Source organism: Lepisma saccharinum, unplaced genomic scaffold (genome assembly GCF_977018435.1).
Source record: "Lepisma saccharinum unplaced genomic scaffold, izLepSacc3.1 HAP1_SCAFFOLD_317, whole genome shotgun sequence".
Classification (NCBI taxonomy): Eukaryota; Metazoa; Arthropoda; class Insecta; order Zygentoma; family Lepismatidae; genus Lepisma; species Lepisma saccharinum.
The window spans coordinates 89489-109013 of NW_028143049.1; the positions used below are offsets into that span (position 1 = coordinate 89489).

General features: G+C 36.9%; 1 protein-coding gene across 1 annotated transcript in view; it reads left to right on the top strand.

Moving 5' to 3' along the window:
• Positions 1–19525, top strand: part of LOC145982678 (calpain-5-like) — a 150989-nt gene that overhangs the window by 30686 nt on the left and 100778 nt on the right. The window contains exon 4 of the mRNA XM_083116048.1: positions 7420–7628. Coding sequence (XP_082972174.1) covers positions 7420–7628 — 209 coding nt within the window. The remainder of the gene's footprint in view (positions 1–7419; positions 7629–19525) is intronic.

Here is a 19525-nt window from a genome sequence, read left to right on the forward strand (position 1 = left end):
CTCTTTATAGGGTCGAACAGTTGAAATATGTTCCACTTGATCTGAACAGAAGAGTACAATTACTATTTTTTCGCATAGAAATGAATTTTCTTCTGTTCCATTTTAACAATTTGTTGATTCATATGCTCGCCTGAAAGAATGTATGAATTAGTGATTATTGAAATGGTGAGACCATGAGAACAATCTTATTTATTGCGAAGAACAAGAATGTATCTATTCCAAGCATATTTTAATTAGAATAATTTCGACATAGGGCTATATAATCTTCCACAATCCTCATTGGTATACCAAAGTTCAACAGTAATTCTGAATAATATATTGTTTGCTCAACAAAAATACACTAACTAACTAACTCCCTAACCTTCTTAAACCCGAAGGTTCATGGCTGCAGCAACACAGGCCTTCCATCTTTCCCTATCTTGAGCAAGTTCTATATACTTTTTTCCATCCCTACCGATTTCCCTTAGGTCCATCTCAACGTTGTCCCTCCATCTTCGTATTGGCCTTCCTATAGGTCTCTTACCATCAGGTTTCCCAACAAGAATCCTGTAAACTCCTCTTTCCTCTCCCATTCGTGCCACATGGCCTGCCCACCTAAGTCTTCTTGATTTAATTATTCTAATAATATCTGGACATGAATACAAGTTATGTAGTTCTAAATTATGTAACCTTCTCCACTCACCTGTCTCCTCATCCCTTTTAGGTCCAAATATTTTCCTAAGGATCTTATTTTAAAATACTCTCAATTTATGTTCCTCTTTCAATGTAAGTTTCACATCACAACAAAAATACAATAACATATTATTTTTTCATCTTTAAGTAAAAGATGTGGATTTTATTGCCTCTGTATTTACATAATATATATTAACTTAGTTATAATTATGTGGTTGATTGATTTAGTTTATTTTACTACGCTTTTCTGCCATTTTTGTCTAATCGCAAAGATGAGAATGAGTGATAATATGATGAAACTTATGAAGGATCACATACAAAAAATACCCATGCCGGGATTCGAACCAGAGACTCCTAGCACCGTAACGTGCTGTGCTAACCACTCCAACTTGGAGACCAGTAGTTATAATTATATATGAAACTTAATGCTAAGTTGTTGGTGGTCGGTCATCTGTAATGAAATGAATAGCGCACTTGCATTTCATGTTTTGAACCATGCCTTACGAGATATAACTAATGTAGAATAAAATAATTGTAATTGTAACTAAATTAGATACTTTTTAAAGCAACAGTAGGATAATTACAAGGGTCGTTCAAGTTTGACCGGGACTTTTATTTCTGCAGAGGAAATAGGTGGCAGAAGAAACACCAAACTATGTCAGTTTTTCAAAGTATTCTCCGTGCGTGCTGAGGCACCATTGCCATCGTTCTGGCAGCTCCCGAATTCCTTTGGCGTAGAAAGAACTTGGTTGTTGTCGTAGCCACTGGAGGACATCGCTCCGCAGTGCTTCGTCTGTCATGAATTTCTTCCCTCCCAGATGGTCTTTAAAGGGGTGCAAACAAATGATAATCACTGGGGGCTAAATCCAGACTTTAGGGGGGATGGGGCAGAACTTCCCAGCGCATGTCGGCCATAGTTGTTGTTGTCACATTGGCCGTGTGAGGGCGGGCATTGTCATGGAGAAGAATGACATTTCCAGACAACATCCCTTGTCTTATCTTGAGAATGGACTTTCGTACAGCACCACTCAACAATGTGGAGTAATACTGGGCATTAATCGTGCTCCCTTTGTCCAGAAAATCCACATGGTTCTCAAGAATCATTTGCTCAACACGTGCGATATTCACTGGTGTGACTGCAGTCGGGTGAATGTGTCCATGCGCTTCATTTGTCACCAGCTCCCGTCCTTTGCGAAACTGCTCACACCATTCGTACACTCTTGTCCGCGACATAGTTTGTTCACTATACTGTGCTTGAAATCGTCTGAAAATCTCAGCTGGTTTCACTTTCTCCTTCACGAGAAATTTGATTACACACCGCTGCTCCACAGACACACTGCTTGCCGCCATGTTCGCTGCAACTGCTGCGCATGCACGAAATACGTCATGCCGGGCGGTAGTTACTCGCGAAGGAATACATTAAGTCACCCGCACGTTTCATCATGATCCGGCTATTCATCGATTTTTTTACGTACGAAAATCCCAGTCAACCTTGAACGACCCTTGTATAACTGAATTAATTTTTCAAGTCATTAACTTTGAATTATTTTTGAAAAGTAAATTTCCAAACACTGTTGATATCTCTGAGTTCAGCATTACTCAGATATGAATTGTGAGAGGTTTTCTAAGATACAATATGGCAATAATTACCATTAGAATAAGATTCAAATCATTCATGAAGTGACTACTAAAACTATATATTCGGGATATACAAATAAATTCAAATTAACATTTGTTTCAATGTATCTTCACTCTCCTTCTTTCTCATCCTGCAAAACAGTATGTCGTTCTCTCATAGATACGTATGCTTCTTGCTGTCTTGAATTCATCATCCCATTCAGAAAGCAATGAATATCCTAAGATTTTGGGCAAATACCCTTAAAAATTGGAACTAGAAATTTTTTTAAGGAATGTGTGCTACAACTTGACAGACAAGACAAACAAGTTATACCATCCCCATTATTTTCAGTTTCTCGAATATACTGTTCCCAATTGCTAACTACTTGCAACCAGATATTAAGAAGTCTTGTAATATAATTTCTTGAGTACATTTTGGACTCTTGATTTCTTGTAAACCATCACCATTCAACCATGTATCTGCAAAATGTGCACCACACAGACGATGTTGATTCCATAGAAGCATATCCACAAAGTTCCACGGTATTGGATTACCATTGTTAGTCAAATCTGTTGCCCTTTTTACAAATATCAAGGTGGTATTAGAAGACACGTCAAATACGTAGATTCTCAAATGTTCATCTGCAAAAGGAACATATACAAATATTATTAATATGGTGTATGAGACTATGAACTGAACAAAGATAAAAAAAAAACAACACATTTACATTACATAGTTACAACCAGAGACAAGTTAAGTTAATAATAAAATAAAAACAACTTAGATGTTGTGTAATTGGAAGTAAATATAATTGATCTAAACTTCCCATAATGTTTATCCAAGTGGTCCTGTTATAACAGAATTCTTAAAGGTTTGATTCACGGCATAAGTTCACTTCAGTGGCTTAGGTATATTTTTACAGTGCGTGTTAAATATGACTCTGACTTCAGTAGCTTATTGAATCAAATATTCGTAACATAATCAGGACAAATTATGATTTCTCTGAAAATCAATCTATCTTACCCACAAATAAATGATTGGCCTTGCACTTGTAAAATATGTGAACTAATAATCTTTACTAATCTATACTAATTTGTAAATTCTCAGTAAACATGCAAACTATTGTTTGGTAGACGGTTAAGATTTTACACTTTTAGCTGTTAGGGTGTACTTGTACACTTTAAATACATAAAGCATGAACTTATTGGAAATGATGCACTACCATTACAAGGCATTCAAAATTATGAAGAAAGAGAAAACCGAAGAGTTTTATACAGGTTACGAAACCAGTTTTCTGGCCTGATTCTGTGAAAGAAGATAGCAGAACATTGTCCAGAACTTGTACAAAATTCGGGGATCTCACATTAAATCTTTTCCAATCCAACCTAACTTAGCTTAACCTACATAATGCATTTAACATTTGCGAGCTTTATGAACTGTGCTCAAGTTTAAAAAACAAAGGAGAAAACAGGTCAGAAACGAATCGTTCCAACCAATGTACAAGGGTAAAGCTAAATTATAATGAACTGATTTGTAGTACAAATTCCGATGTACATACATGTGAATAGCACCAGTGAAATATGAAAATAATCTCACAGGAATGATAGTAGAGCATTGTGCAATATCGATTAATGCCAGAATATAATTTATATCAAGGTATTTCATTCTCTATAAAAAATTACAAAACTGTAATTATCTGCATTATGCCTAATTTAAAATAACATTCTCTTCTGATGTTACAATTGAAAAGAGTTATTATTTTTGTTTGTAAGGGAAAATGAGTGCTGCGTTGGAAAGGTAGACAAGTTGAAGCGATATTCTCACAGCGAAATTATATCGGAAGGTATTTCCTCAACATGTAAATAAATCATACATTCTGCATCACCCTTGCATATTGCAAACGTTTTGCTTTTGATGGATTGAGTAACAAGCATTTAAATATAAGATTTACCTTGAGTTTTTTCTGATGTTCCCTTCCTCCAGCATGTACTGGATTCGTTATTCTCTTTGTAACTTGGTTTAACTTTCACGATTTCGAAGCACTTGCATTGATCATATCGGTAGAAAACACGGAGTGAAATCTCGGCAACAGTGTTTGCTAAAATCTCTACCTCGGAGTGTATTGCTTCAAAAATTTTAATTAGAACCACTACTTTCCGAAGGAACGAAATGTTTTCATTTTTTCACATTGTATTTCAGATACTTGCGGGAAGAGCATGTGATCCTTGTTTCACCACGAAATCTTCCATACTAGTCATAAAAGAAAAAAATGCACCTGTATTGACAAAACTACCACTTCAGCACCATCTGTGCTCAGAAGTTTGAACATGAGGGAGACCTTTCATTTTCTGTTATTTACTTATATACCTTCAATGGTAACAAAATTATAAAGATCACAGGTTCTAGTGAATAAAACAATCTTTTATATTGGAAAATTTCTTCCTTACCGAATCTATATTAGTTGTACAGTTATCCATTGAAAGTTGGGCCTATGCTTTAGCATGGCTTTAGATCCCCCTTAAGTAATGAATGAATGTATTAGTTTTAAAATTTGAATAAGGAAGTTTTTGACATATTTTCTTTTCTTCTTAGAGGCCTGTCCTGAATTTTTAGTCAAAGATCTTATACCTGTATTGCATGATGAGCAAAAACTAGCCTGTGTGCTGATGTTCTCATAATGTAAAAATCAATTTTTCTTTTATGTATGGCTTGCTTACATTGCAGAGTTGTTACAAGCATAAAAACAGATTTTTTGTTCCGACGTTTCAGGAGAACACACGCTCCCTTCATCAGACGTTTATTTTTAGTTTGATTAAAGATACAGTTGTAACTATGGTTAAAAATTTTAACAAAAAAGAATGTTATACAATGGATCTTGTCAGTGTTACATTGTAACAAAGCAACTTAACTGTGAAACAAGCGGTCTGTTTTTATTATTATTTTATTTGAAGATTTTTAACACATTTTTTAATTATAGATTATAAATATCACGAGGCAATTGAAAATCCTCTTTTTTTACAAATATTCTTGATGTCTTCACTTACATTAAATTTTAAAGATGGTGGCTTACCCCACTTGTGAAAAAGGAAACTCCATGTTGGGTCTATGTTGCCATTCTCATTATTTAATTTCTTCCATTGTTTTTCTGCAATGACATTCCCAGACATTCAAATCTGTCTCCATCACTCTTTTTAATCATACACTTTTCCTGGGTGATGTGAACTGACAAACCTGTTCTTGGGTTTAATTTATAATGTCCAAATCATGTTCGTGCCATCTTATTGCCATTTTTCTTGATGTTTGTCCTACATAATCTTTTGAACATGAACAACTTACATTGTATATTCCTGTGGTTTCCACATCTGGTACAGATTTTCTCATTTTGTATTCATTAAATGCACGTACCAAATTTATTGGTTATCTAAAAAACAATTTTGAATTAAATCTTCTAAACATTTTTTCAATTTTATGTGAGAATTCCTTGTGTAATGGAATACAAAGTAATTTCTTTTCAACAGATTTCCATCTTTGTCCTCTTTATTTTTTCCTTTAGTTTTCTTGTAACTTGATTTTGGATTTTGGTTTGATTCTTAGTGTTAATCAATTTTCTGTTATATTGAAAAGCTTTTCTTTCATGATATCCTCATGGTTTTGAATTGCCTGATGATATTTGGGATCTACAATAAAAAAAAAGTGATAAAAATCTTAATCTAAAATAATAATAAAAACAGACTGCTTGTTTCACAGTTAAGTTGCTATGTTACAATGTAACACTGACAAGATCCATTGTATAACAGATTTTTTTTGTGAAAATTTGATTAAAGATAGTTATAACATTGGTTAACAAACTAAAAATAAATGATAAAGGGAGCATGTGTTCCCCTGAAACAACTGGTGCAGCCAGAGAGCATGTAACTGTTACAATGTAACAAAGGCAACTTCATTATTATTTTGCTATTGCAGTTCAATCCTACAAAATTTTGTATTATGAACCACCTCATTGAGTATGTGTTGAAACGTGAAATGAATAAAGAAGCATCTACCAAACAGTCTTATCTAATTAACCAAAATGTGGTGCTATTTGTCATTGCCTTAAGGATATGTAATCATTTGTTGCAATTGTAATTTAAATGAGAAGATTTCATCCACATAATTTACAGTTGATCTCCAACTTCAGAATTACCATTGTTATGCATGGTGTCAGGCTAAAAGTTTCCAACCACCTCAGCAGCTTTAAGGTTTATTGAATTTTTATTATTATACAAGGCAAGTCACAAAGTTTTTGTGAAGGCTAATGAGGTTCAAACTGGGCACCTTCTATGCCTTGACAGATGTCAAGACAATACTCAAGCTCCCAACAAGTGTTTTACACCATTGGGGACAATTAGATGAACTGTTTCGATGACCTTTTTTTCAAATGTCCAAACCTGAGTTCAGTACCAGCTTGTCTAATCAACTTATGTTGGTTTTTAGAGTATGACTTGTACACACAATTCAGTCTCATTATTCATGTTCCTAGATGTTTTTATGCCAGTTTCACACATGCACGACTACTGTGACCACCAGGGACTTTGATATTGATCAAACAAATCTTGAAGAAATATTCCATCAACTGAGCTTTAGATCGAAAATATATACAAAGTGGTTTTTGGATACTTTTTGCCTGGACACCCTGTATGATTCATGATCCTGATAGTGACAATTTTACAATATACACTGGAACCTCGATTTTACATTTTTCAGGGGACCAAGCTGTAAAAACTTAAAATGTGGGAAAATGTAAAATGGAGGAAAATTTTATAACATATTGCTATGTTGGGACCATCAAGATTGAATGTATAATGCGGAAAAATGTAAAATCAGGGTTCCACTGTACTGATGTTTAACTAACATTTTCTGGTGTGCAGACGTGTATATTGAAAAGAAATCTTCTAGTGTACTAGGATAACTGTGGAGTATCAACTTGACAGCCCATTGGCTAACAAAATGATTGGTGACTGTCAAAATACCTCCTGAAGTCTGTGATCATGCTGAGTAAACTAAGATGTTTTCCCAGCAGGATTTAGGACTTCATTACATGATAACCAAATTATACAAATTGATTGTGTAAATCGCTTTGTTGGTTGCAGGTGATCCCTGGCGTCCGCGAACAAGACTGGGACTCCGACGAGAGGGAGTTTGAGATCGGAATCTTCCACTTCTGTTTCTGGAGGTTTGGCGAGTGGGTGGACGTGGTGATCGATGACTGCCTCCCCACAATCAATGGGCAACTCATTTTTACCCACCCAGCTGCTCCAGATGCCTTTTGGTGTGCCTTATTAGAGAAAGCTTACGCTAAGTAAGTCACCAGTGGTTCATTTTGCTTTACAGTTTACACATGAGACAAGAGTCAATGAAAACCTTAACAAAGCTCGTAGGACAGACTGTATATATATTTTACAGGACGTAAATTTGCATTGGGTATTTGATTATTTACAAAAGGACCTTAAGGCTGCAACACTGATCAAATAGCTTCAAAATGCAGGGTGGCGACAGGCCTGGAAAACCTGGAAAACCGGGAAAAGTCAGGGAATTTGAGGTGTCAAAAAAAGTCAGGGAATTTCGTCTTCATTGACTTTTTTTAATTTATTTATTTAAAGATATCGTTATGGAACTCTGAACGGGAACAGGAAATCTCGTTCGTAAGTTTCGGCATCAACTTTTAGGCCCCTTTTATGCGCAACTCAAGCACTGTGCCAGAAACCAGTGATAACAGGAGGAGAGAAATTTCTCTCGCCCGGGCTTCTCGGCGGGAATTTTAAATTCGAACACTCTTTGGAGGCAAATTGTTATAACTCGGGCACTATGGGAGCAATCTACTTCGGATAAGTTTCGTTTTGCAGCTAAAACATCGGAGCATGCAACAGTGTACAATTCAGAACACCGAACCGAGGAAGGGTGGTTTGGGGTGCAACCCCTGAATTTCAATGGAAGAAAACATAAAAATCTGGAGTTTGTCCCCTCTTCCCCCACTATTTTGGGGAGAAGCCGCGAACTTTAGAATTCTTTTCAAAGAATGGATATTTCTCAAGAGAATGAAACATATTTCATGTTCTTGGGTGCCATACAAGTTGAATAATAAACCAAAATGTGATTTTGTTTTACGAAAAATAGGTAATTTTCATTTTTGGAGGAAAATTGTTATAACTTGGGCACTATGGGAGTAATCTACTTCGGATAAGTTTTGGTTTGCAGCTAAAACATTAGAGCATGCAACCGTGTACAATTCGGAACGCCGAACCGAGGAAGGGGGCTTGGGGGCACGAACACCCGAATTTCAATGGAAAAAACATAAATCTGGAGTTTGCCCCTTCTTCCCCCGCTATTTTAGGGAGAGGGTGCAAACTTTAGTATTATTTTCAAAGAATGGACATTTCTCAAGAGAACGTAACATGTTTCATGTTCTTGGGTGCAATACAAGTTGAATAATGAGCTAAATGTGAAACTCTGTTCGGAAATGTGGCATGGATATGTTGCGGAGAGGGGGATTGGTCATCAATATGAATTTCCCAGGTTTGCTCCAGACCTGTCAAGAGTTTCTACCCAAACATAAGAGTATGAAGGTCCAAAAAGCACATTCATTTCGTAATCAGCACCATGATACCATATGGTATCATCGGGCAAGTACGACCTTACTCTGATGATGCAATATTCTATCATCGGGGGAGTAAAGGTTAAGCCTTTAAATATTAGGTGGAAAATGCATTGAATTATCATTTTTTCTTGTCCCTATGGGAGTAGTAAGGAGACTTGTCAACAGATGGAGGGGATAAGAGCAGGTGGCGCCGTTCGATAGTTGTCGGACGTCGTAGTAAGGTATTTTGATGGGCAAACTGAAGGAACATGGAAACAAATAGGTTCCATTGATACATACGACTTTTGTCGAATATCGCCACCCGACAAAGTATCTCACTACAACATGCGACAGAAATTGCATGGACTGCAACATCCAACAATGCATAAACAAAAAGAGCTTTAGACTGCAAATATATATGCTGCTGGCATTTTATTACTCTTCTGGCTCACTTCACCTTATTTAATGTAGCAGTGCTTACGAAGGTTTTCTTTCATCATCCTGACGTATTACTGGTTTCGCACAAGTTAACATACGTTTACAATGGCATTGCATTATTCTTAGATATCAAGAAGAATCCAACCAAATGGGATATATATTGAATACTATCACGAAACAGTGAAACCTAAATCTGCATTGGTGAACGTTATAAAAATTGGCAAGTGCATGCTCCCAACCTCAAATTTACTGCAACACTAGTATTGCAATGAAATTAACGCCACACACTGTCCTGTCTGTTTAAACTCGTGAGAGATGGTCATTAATCTCTCACTGAGTGAAGTTAATGTCCAATATTATGAAATAAGATACTAATAATAAATACGTAAATATTTTAATATCATATTTACTCGAATCATTCAATCATAAAAGCAAATCACTTTCTTCAAGAATTGACTTTTCTCTGCCAGCCCTGCTAAATGTTCACTTTCCATCTATTGATTTATACGAGGGGTGGCCAGAAAGTAGTTTCCAATTAGTAGGGACATTGATTTTTCGCAAACGCCAAAACCATGAAAAATGTTAATTGCTGCGAAGTTATGTTTAGGAATGTGCAGTAATGTCTGGACAAATTTTTCGCCTGTTCGAAATATCGAAATAATGCGAATTTGGCATAAAATGCAAATGGTTTACGTTTTTAGCGATTTTTTTTTAAAAATAATGTTCTAAAACAACGAAAAATTCCATGAAACCCAACATTCTTGTCTTTTCTAGGCCATGTTTGCGTACATAGAACATGCAAGTTTTCCAACATTTTACTCAAGAGTAAACTATACATGGAATAATTCCGACAGCCACATTAAATCATATATTTCCCACGATTTTTTCAACTTCTATCAAAACCATTTGCATCACAGAGCAAAGTGGCAGGATTCTAACAGGAGATCGAGTGCGTATCTACCGTCACACGGGAGCCACATCTTCGTATTTGTCACACAAGATATGTTTTGAATTACCAAGTTAAGTGTGCACCATCAGCATTTGTTGAGCAACTAAAAAAGGAGCTCAGTCGTTAGGGCATCTGACTACTATTAGTGTTGCCCATGGGACGAGACGGGACGAGATTGATCATGTGTCCCGAGACAAACTAATATTTTCAAGACGAGACAGCATTTCCACGAGATGATACAGGCCAAAGTCTCGTCTCGTGGGCAGCACTAACTACTATGAGAGAGACCCGGGGTCGATCCTCTGCGGGGGAGAACCTGGATGTTTTCCACGTATTCAAACTGCTCCGGTGCCCACCCAGCATCATATGAAGCTGGTACCTTGAGGAAACTTTGAGGGATAAAGGTAGCCAGAAGCATGCTGTTGATCACATCATCCCTACCTTCAGCCGTGATCGAGAATGTGTGGGGTCATAACTCCACACCCCTACTATACACCTTCATGGAAAAGTGCAGGGGAGCACTTTACTTTTACTTCCTCAAAAATCTGTTCCAACATATCAAACTGTCACGAAAATACGTAGACCGTGTGACCTACAATTTAAAATAATAGTTTAAAAGCACAATGGAGTATTATGTTTCAGTATATTTGGCAGATATATGTTCTAAAACAGAAACTCGAATTTTGGGAAATGTAACACTAACAAGTCATAAAAAGATAATGCCAATTTTTGGTGCCATAATATTTATATCGGTATCTGTCACGTGAGATTGATTGATTTTAATTTTTTGGGTGCGTCGCCACTTATGGTCATTGTGAACCCTTCAGTATATACGGGGAAAATTCCATTATCTAAAATCCTTACCTTAAAATTAAAAAAGGAGTATGGAAAATAACTTTCCCAAAATAACTTTCAATATATCAAACTCTCACGAAGATGTGTAGGCCATGTGACTTACAATTTGAAACAGCAGTTTATAAACACCATGAAGGTATAATTTCAGATTTTTTCCAGAAAATGCGCTATAATGAAAATGTGAATTTTTGGGAAAAATAACACCGAATAGTAAGAAATAAAAAATACAACAATTTGAAAAAAAAAAATCAAGGTCCCTACGGATTAGGCATAAATAAAATAAGAATATCAGTTGTAATTTATTGCATTAGTAACAGTGAGTCCTAACCTAATTTTCAGCATAATCACCACCGTTGTTCTGGCATTTGTCGTAGCATGGCACTAAATTTTGTATGCCCATGGTATATGTGTCTGACAGCAAAGACTGGAACTATCTCTACCGCAGTGTAGCTGTCAAATCCTTGCCCTGTCAGAAACCTCTTCAGTAAAACAGAGATATGAAAGTCGGTACATGCAAGACCAGGGCTGTACAGGGAGTGGTCCAAGATCTCTGACCTGAAGTGATGCAAAGGGCCCGTGTGTACTCAGCTATATGCGGTAGTGCACATTCGATTGGCCTTCCTTGAATTGTATGCACCATCGTCTGACCTTACTATCACTCACGACGTCCGGTCTGCACACCTCACACGATGGCTGGTGGCTCTGTGCCAAATTCTGAGCGTGCAATGTAGGCTACATCACAGTCGGTGGGAGACTGTATGAGAGCTGCAAGCTTTAACCTAGAACTGTCCTAAAACTGCTGCATTGCAACTGTACCAGATTACAGCTACATGTCACTTCTTCCTGCTTGCATGTGTGTGTGTGTGTGTGTGTGTGTGTTTGTGTGTCGCTCTCCGACCACTAGCGCTGCGTATAGGCACCATTGGAGCTTTTTTCAGGATGCCCCTCGTATATGAACTTTCAGAAGCTTTTATTATTAGAGTGTTCCTGTTTTAATGTGTGGTTAGCTAAATCAGGTACCTATACAATGCAATTCTATAAATTCCTTGCATTAAATTTCTAATACCTACATACCCTTTTCGTCAGCATTAATGGTATAACTGCATGTTGTCAGTTTCACAGTACTTCACTTGGATATACTGTACTGAAGCAGAAATCCCATTGATAATGTAAGGAAATATGACACTTTATTTTGTTTGATTCAATTGTTTCATTATATGCAAGAGTTAAGCTGTTTGTTTTACAGAGAATAGAGAAGTAGCTTTATACATTGAAAAATTAGTCTGCACTCATGGTTTTTGCAAGCAGAGGGTTCCAAACGTCAGTGGAAATATCAACATACAATACCGAGAATGTATAAGGAGACCGATAAATTACAAATTGTATTTCTTAATCATTCACTCTTCACTCTTATCTCATTTAGTCGTAACTTTAAAAATAATCAAGTATTTTATTTTATACTTACTGCGTATGACAAAATTCCGTAATCCTTCCCTAGCTTGTGAATTGTAATAATTTTCCAAATTCACTATTTTGCAGTTTGAATTCAAATCATAGAGAATAGAGAAATTAAGTCAATTTTATAGAAGATAATATTGGTACTTAACAAAACCATACGCGGATCTGTGTGAGTTTATTATTTTTATTTGCAAAAACATAGATTTAGTTTAGTTTGTAATTGTCAGGGAAAAATGTAAATTTTTTCCTGGAAAAGTCAGGGAATTTCATTTCTGCTTGTTTGTAGCCACCCTGAAAATGCCATTTTTGTCATTTTATAGATGGTGTCTCCTCCACACACTTGCTCCATTGTTTCTTGACCTCTGGAAGCCTAAAAGTTATAGGAATTCTCCTGCAGATGAAAATTCAATCTCCCTTTAAGCATGCAGGGCACTGCAGTTAAGAGTGGAGGGGGAAGTTTGAGAATGACCTAAATTCTCTGGCAGATGGGTGGAAAGACTTCACAAGTGGCTCATAAGTGACTGCATGTGCATCCCAAAGATTATCGTCTTGAGATATAATGGCACTAACTCAGTAATGGGTGTGTGCTAAAATACAGCCAATTTGTGTGACCGTACGTGCATAAATGTACTTATGAAGGTTTTCATTTACTCTCCCTCATATAACTAGGGTTGAGTTGTTGCCATTTTTCTTATGAATTCCCACTGATATTCTAGAACTTAAACGCAGGGTACTTCAGTAGTGTTTAACCCTTAAAGGACGGACCGTGACACGGGTGTCACAGCAGGTATTTCCCTTAAGGACGGCTTGTGACACCGGTGTCACAAGCACCTTTTTCTCATAGTATGTTACTTTTTTAACATACTGTAACTGATAATGATCAGAGATACACATTTTGAGTTCTACATGAGTCTAGAGGTATGTAATTAACAATTAGTAAACTTTAATTTCATTGTTGTCCTCCTCCATGGCCATGTGGTCTAAGGTGCTGTACTTTGGACTCCGACTGCAGGACAGCATGGGTTTGAGTCTGCCTGGGTTCAGTGTCTGGGTTTTCGGCCTGTGTATAGGACCGGTGGCAACCCACCATCGTGAGGAAATTGGGGAGCTACGAGTGAGTAGTGTAACCTGGTCATAGATATCTCCTATAACGGATGGGGGTTCGACATGCTGACCCCATGTCACCTCAGTACCGGTTAAATATCTCCGCACCTCTAGGTAGGACTGTGTGAGGTCGACTGGCAGTCGAGAGATAGGCCTTTGCACACTGTAGAGCCACGAGTTATTTATTATTATATATAATTTCATTGTTACTATTTGGCAAGGGGGTGATGTCAGATATATATATAACAAATCAAAACAAACAACATTTCTCAGTAACATTTTTCTCGTTGGTGCATCATTTCGGCGCTACAGTCGTTCAAAAAAGCCCATTTTGCCGCCTGAATGCCGGCAACCACACACATTTGATTGCATTTGTGACGTCATATCCCATCCTGAAGCGATGCGTTCCAGGGTTTGTCAGGAACACTCATATTCTGTGAAAAATGACATAGCTACAATCAGCCACATTATGTACCGTAAAAGAAAACGAGAAAACACGTTCTTTAACCTAACAGGAAGTAAACAAACGACACAAAAACTGGTACAAAGAAAACAGAATTCAAGTGGAAGTTGTCATATCGAATTTTGTCTCAGCTTACATGTCAAATATTTGCAAATCTACTTACCAAGTTGGCATCTACAATTTAGTCTATCCACTTTGTCCTTCTGATACTAGTTGTCTGTGACACACTGAACAGATGACAAAATGAAAGAACTCAAAATTCCAAAGGTAAGCAACACATAATATAATGTATATTCAGGGCATTATGAGGCAAGTGACAAAAATGGTTGAAAAAACAGGGATATAAGGGGTAGCTAGATATAAGCTCTCAGACGACTGTGTTTATCTATGCACCGGATACAGATGTAATGTAATAGTTTGCAACTGTCACTAGGACAGTATATTCGCTACTGATTCATAATTAGATTGTTACTGTGGTTGTACGTGTTTTAGACATAATGTAACAACGTGAACTTCGGATACTTCCGTTATCAGCACAAAAGTACCACAAGGCATCTGGGCACAAACCTCTAGATATCAACCTTGCAACGAGATTTGCAAATATTTGACATGTAACTGGGCGTAAGCAGCCACGTAAGCCGAAAGTCCAATAAAATGTATTGTTGTTGATATTTGATATGTAGGCTGAGACAAAATCCGATATTGACACTTCATTTTGAATGTTTTTTTACCATTCTCATATCATTGGTTCACTTCTCCCTTCCCCGGAGATGACTGCTGATCTTCTGGCTGGTAGGCTATGATGTTCGGTCTACTGGACGAGTTTCTCGCTTCGTTTTACACTTAATCATGTGGTTGGCAGTTTGTAAATTTTCACAAAATTTGTGTTTTCCTTGTAACCCTGCCGTGCGTAGTTTCGCTGCAGGAAATGACATCACAGATACGATCAAATGTTGTGTTGGATTGCCTGCATCCAGGTGGCAAAACGGTCCTTTTTGAACGGCTGTAGCGTCGAATTGACGCACCAACAAGAAAAATGTTACTGAGAAAAGTTGTTTGTTTTGATGTTCTCTATACGAATCTGTGGTCCGTGGGTGCCATTAAAATCACACCCTGTGTATATGTGTGTGTGTGTGTGTGTGTGTGTGTGTGTGTGTGTGTGTGTGTGTGTGTGTGTGTGTGTATATATATATATATATATATATATATATATATATATATATATATAATATTTATTTTAATTAGTTTCAAAAACATCGCTTCTTTCTCAATTTTGGTGTTTCAAAACACACTTTTGGCAATAGAAGTATGACCTTCCGAAATTCCTGGTGACAAAAGCATGGGTGGGGACAGTGGGAGGGGAAAGGGGAGGCGACGGGGAAAGAAAGTCAGAAGCCTCCAGTCGCCAACAAAGGGTTGGAAAACAGCTGACTGCTCTTTGCTGTTTCACAAAACTGCACCGTAGGATTATAAAGGAAGTATTGTTGAATGATTTGCCTTGTTTCTGTCGGTCATGCTATTTTTAGCCCCTTGCGTCACGTGTTTACGTAGGTAGTTGCTGCGTAGGGTATGACAGACTAACAAAGCAAGTTGGACGAATTGAAATTATTGAGTTTGAACTTTCATTCACTGTGCCCGTTCCCCAGGTTGTGGCATGTGACTAGCGGCGAGCTGTAGCATTGAGGCTTTTTTCTCCTCCAACAAGAGTAAAAGAAGTGTACAGTGGCAAGAATACCCGGTTTGTCACTGAGTGAAATTGACAGAGTTGTTAGATAGATTCATGTCCTGATGTAACCTACGTGGCAGTCCGATGGATTTCAAATTTTGTGTAAAAAAATAGTTACTTCCCATTTTTTTCTTCTTCTAACTGATTACGAAAATTTTATTTCTATCAGGATTATAGTTGAAAGTATACTGAACAAAATGAGGTATCATTTGTACCTCTAACGTTCTTAGTTCCGGAAATACAAAATTTCATTTAGAAGCATGCAGAATTTCAAATTTCCTGCTGGAAACACGCTCGGCGTTAGTGCAAATACCTAGAAAATCAGCCTTGGCATCTACAGGTTAAGTCAACACATAGGCTGTTTTGGCACATAATTTAAAATTAAGACCACTCTAAATACAATTTAATATGGATGGGCCGATATGAAATTTTGGCTGATACCGATTATGTACCGATATAAAATTTACCGATAACAGATATTCTTTTGATCTGATACTTATCAAAATATGGGGTAAGAGGGTAAAATAATATTACTAAAATGAAGAACTACAAATAGTCAATGCATGTAAATTTAACAGTGGAAAAGGGACAATGTTTACACATCCATCAATAACTACGGGCAAAATTATTGATTTGCATATCATAACCTGAGATTCCTTGCCATTGGTAGAGAGAAGTAAAGTTTATGAATAAAAAAGTAACATGCATTAATTTTCTCTTGACTATTGTTTTCATTACTCCTAAATATTTGAATTTACAAACTGATTCAAATAGGAAGTAAGACTTGAAGCTTTCCTGGTGGCGAATGATGGATAGATTTTCTCGGGCTATCGACCAGGTCAGTTGTGGAAAATATTCCAAACTTTCGAGAGCTAACGTCACTTTCATCTTCAGGGTTGAAATGCAGTTCAGAGCATCAACCCGGTGTATATACGTTCATGGGGGGGATCCCGGTGAAGATGGCGGACCAATTGGTGATTAACTAACCCTAACCAAGCTGGCTCTAGTTCGAGCCCCATGTCACCATTAAGATTATCTTTTTCTTCATGAATGGCTATTGCTTCTTCGATGATGCTGTCGCAGTAGTTTGAAGTTTTGGCTATGATTTCTGTATTGCTGAAATCTGGTCTATGTTCCTCATTGATTGAATGTTTTGCTAGACCCGACTTTTCAGGATGGAAATACTTGATGTTGCTTTGGTGTTCTTTACAGTGCTGTTCTATTGTCCTCCCCGTCTGCCCAATGTATGCTTTCCCGCAATTGCAGATAATAGCAACATCAAGTATGTTCTAGCAGAACATTCAATCAATGAGGGACATAGACCAGATTTCAGCAATGGGCAAATCCTGGTTACGGTTGTGACACAGTACACCTTCATCAGGTGGTTACAGCTATTTTGTCTTCTGAAAACATTAATAAATTTTTTTTTGTGTTTAGCATTCACCTAAAGGTACAATATGGAACATTAATTTGTTCACATTTAATGTTGTACTTATTACAAAAGGTGGCCGTGGTGGCTCAGTCGGTAATGCGTCTGACTACCATGCTCAAGGTCCCGGGTTCGATCCCCGGCCGGTTCAAATCTGGGAACTTTTCTAACTGTGGAAGCGGCCCCGGCGCCCACCCAGCATCGAATAACATGGGTACCTGGGGGAAACCCTGGGGGGTAAAGGTGGTCAGGGGCGTGATGCTGATCACATCACCCCCACTCACGACCGGATCAAGAAAGTGTGGGGTGTTAACCCCACACCTCCTATACGCCTTGATGACGTGGTGCTATACACAGGGAAACACAACATTTTTTACCTTATTACAAAAAAATTAGTTTGTTACAATTGTGATGCGATTGGTGACACATTTTTTTTTCTCTTGATGATCACTTCACATTTTGTGCCCCTTAAAGAAAAATACCAAAATGAAAAAAATGTAAAATGTCACAACAGATATAGAGTTAACTATTTAGACTTGAATTCATAAATTTTTCTCTGTAGGTCCCTTAAAAAAAATATTATAAATTTGTTACAGTTGTGACAGGGTGTTATGGTTGTGACATTGTACTGAAATAAATAAAAATTCAACATTTATCCTAGAGTTTATGTAAACTCACAAGTGAGACACTGTCAAGCAAGAAAAAAGCAATGAATTGGCATTATTTTAATTTTAATTATATCCAAAATTAATTACAATACTGCTATGATTACAATGTTATGGAAGCACTAAATTTAAAAATTTGTTATCTTTGAAATACAATTTCCCACAAACTTCTGTGGGGGTAGGCAAATAGCATTTAATCTGTTATATCGCAACATCAGTGTCAAAATCATCATTAGCAGGAAAATCATAATAAGGCAACTTACAATTTTTTTCCTCAAATACTGAATGCAAATTTTGCCATCTTGCATGTGATTACAATACCCAAGATAATACAATGGTTTGACTAATTCTACTAACTTATTGTCTGCTAACTTGGATTTATATTCAACAACTACATATTTTTCAATACACTCTTCAGTAGTCGTAACTTCTTGATCAGAAGTCTTAATGTCTTCACATTAAACTTTTTCTTGTTCGTCCTGTTCAAATTCCTTAATGGTGATCTCATTTTACTAAATATATTGTTGCTTTCGATGTGTACATTGTGTGTGTGTTGTTTATAGTGTAAGCTGTCTTTTACACTGCGTTTACAGTGTAAACAACAGCAACAAAAATTTCATGTGTCAACCATAACCGTGTGTGTGTAATAACCGTAATGCTAATTTTAATTAGTAACAACTGGACAAAATAGCATCTTTGTTTATATTATGTTTGCACACATGGCCACTATTACTTTTGAATATATTACACATGTTGCAAAACAATACTGAGTACAGAATCTATTCTAATTTTATTCTAATTGAAAGGTTAATTTTTGTTACAGTTGTGACATGCTAATTAGTTTTTCTAAAATGAATGTTATTTACCGTGAAAATTGAGGCTTTACAATTCCTTTGATAAAAGACACACCACCTATGTCTCTACCAACTTAGAAGATCAAGTCAGACATTTTGCATTGCATCCATCACTTGCAGAAAAAACATGTTGCAAGATCTGCATCTAATGACAATTTAAAAATGTCAAACAAGCTTTCACAGATATGGCCATAGTATTGCCATTTCTTGATTTCATTATTTTTTTTCTATAATATTGAAGTAGAGATTCCATGTTTTAATTTGATACATGACATGTGCAATTGTGCATGTTGAATTTTTTTTCTTTTCTTTGGTATCACAACTTCGCAGGATTTGCCCCAATACAGAAATCATAGCCAAAACTTCAAACTACTGGGACTGCAACATCAAGGAAGCAATAGCCATTCATAAAGAAAAAGAATCTTAATCGCGACATGGGGCTCGAACTAGACCCAGCTTGGTTAGCGTTAGTTAACCACAAGGGTGCACGCAGCAGATATGCCACCCGATTGGTCTGCCATCTTCACCGGGATCCCCCCTCCACGAACGTATAACAGTTGGGCTGAAAAGTTCGTAGGCTGACTCATAGATGGCGTTAGAATTAAATCCATGTGATTTTTACTTAGTACTAACCTTCAAAAGATTAGTGTATAAATTTCACAGCTGCCGGATAATTAGTTC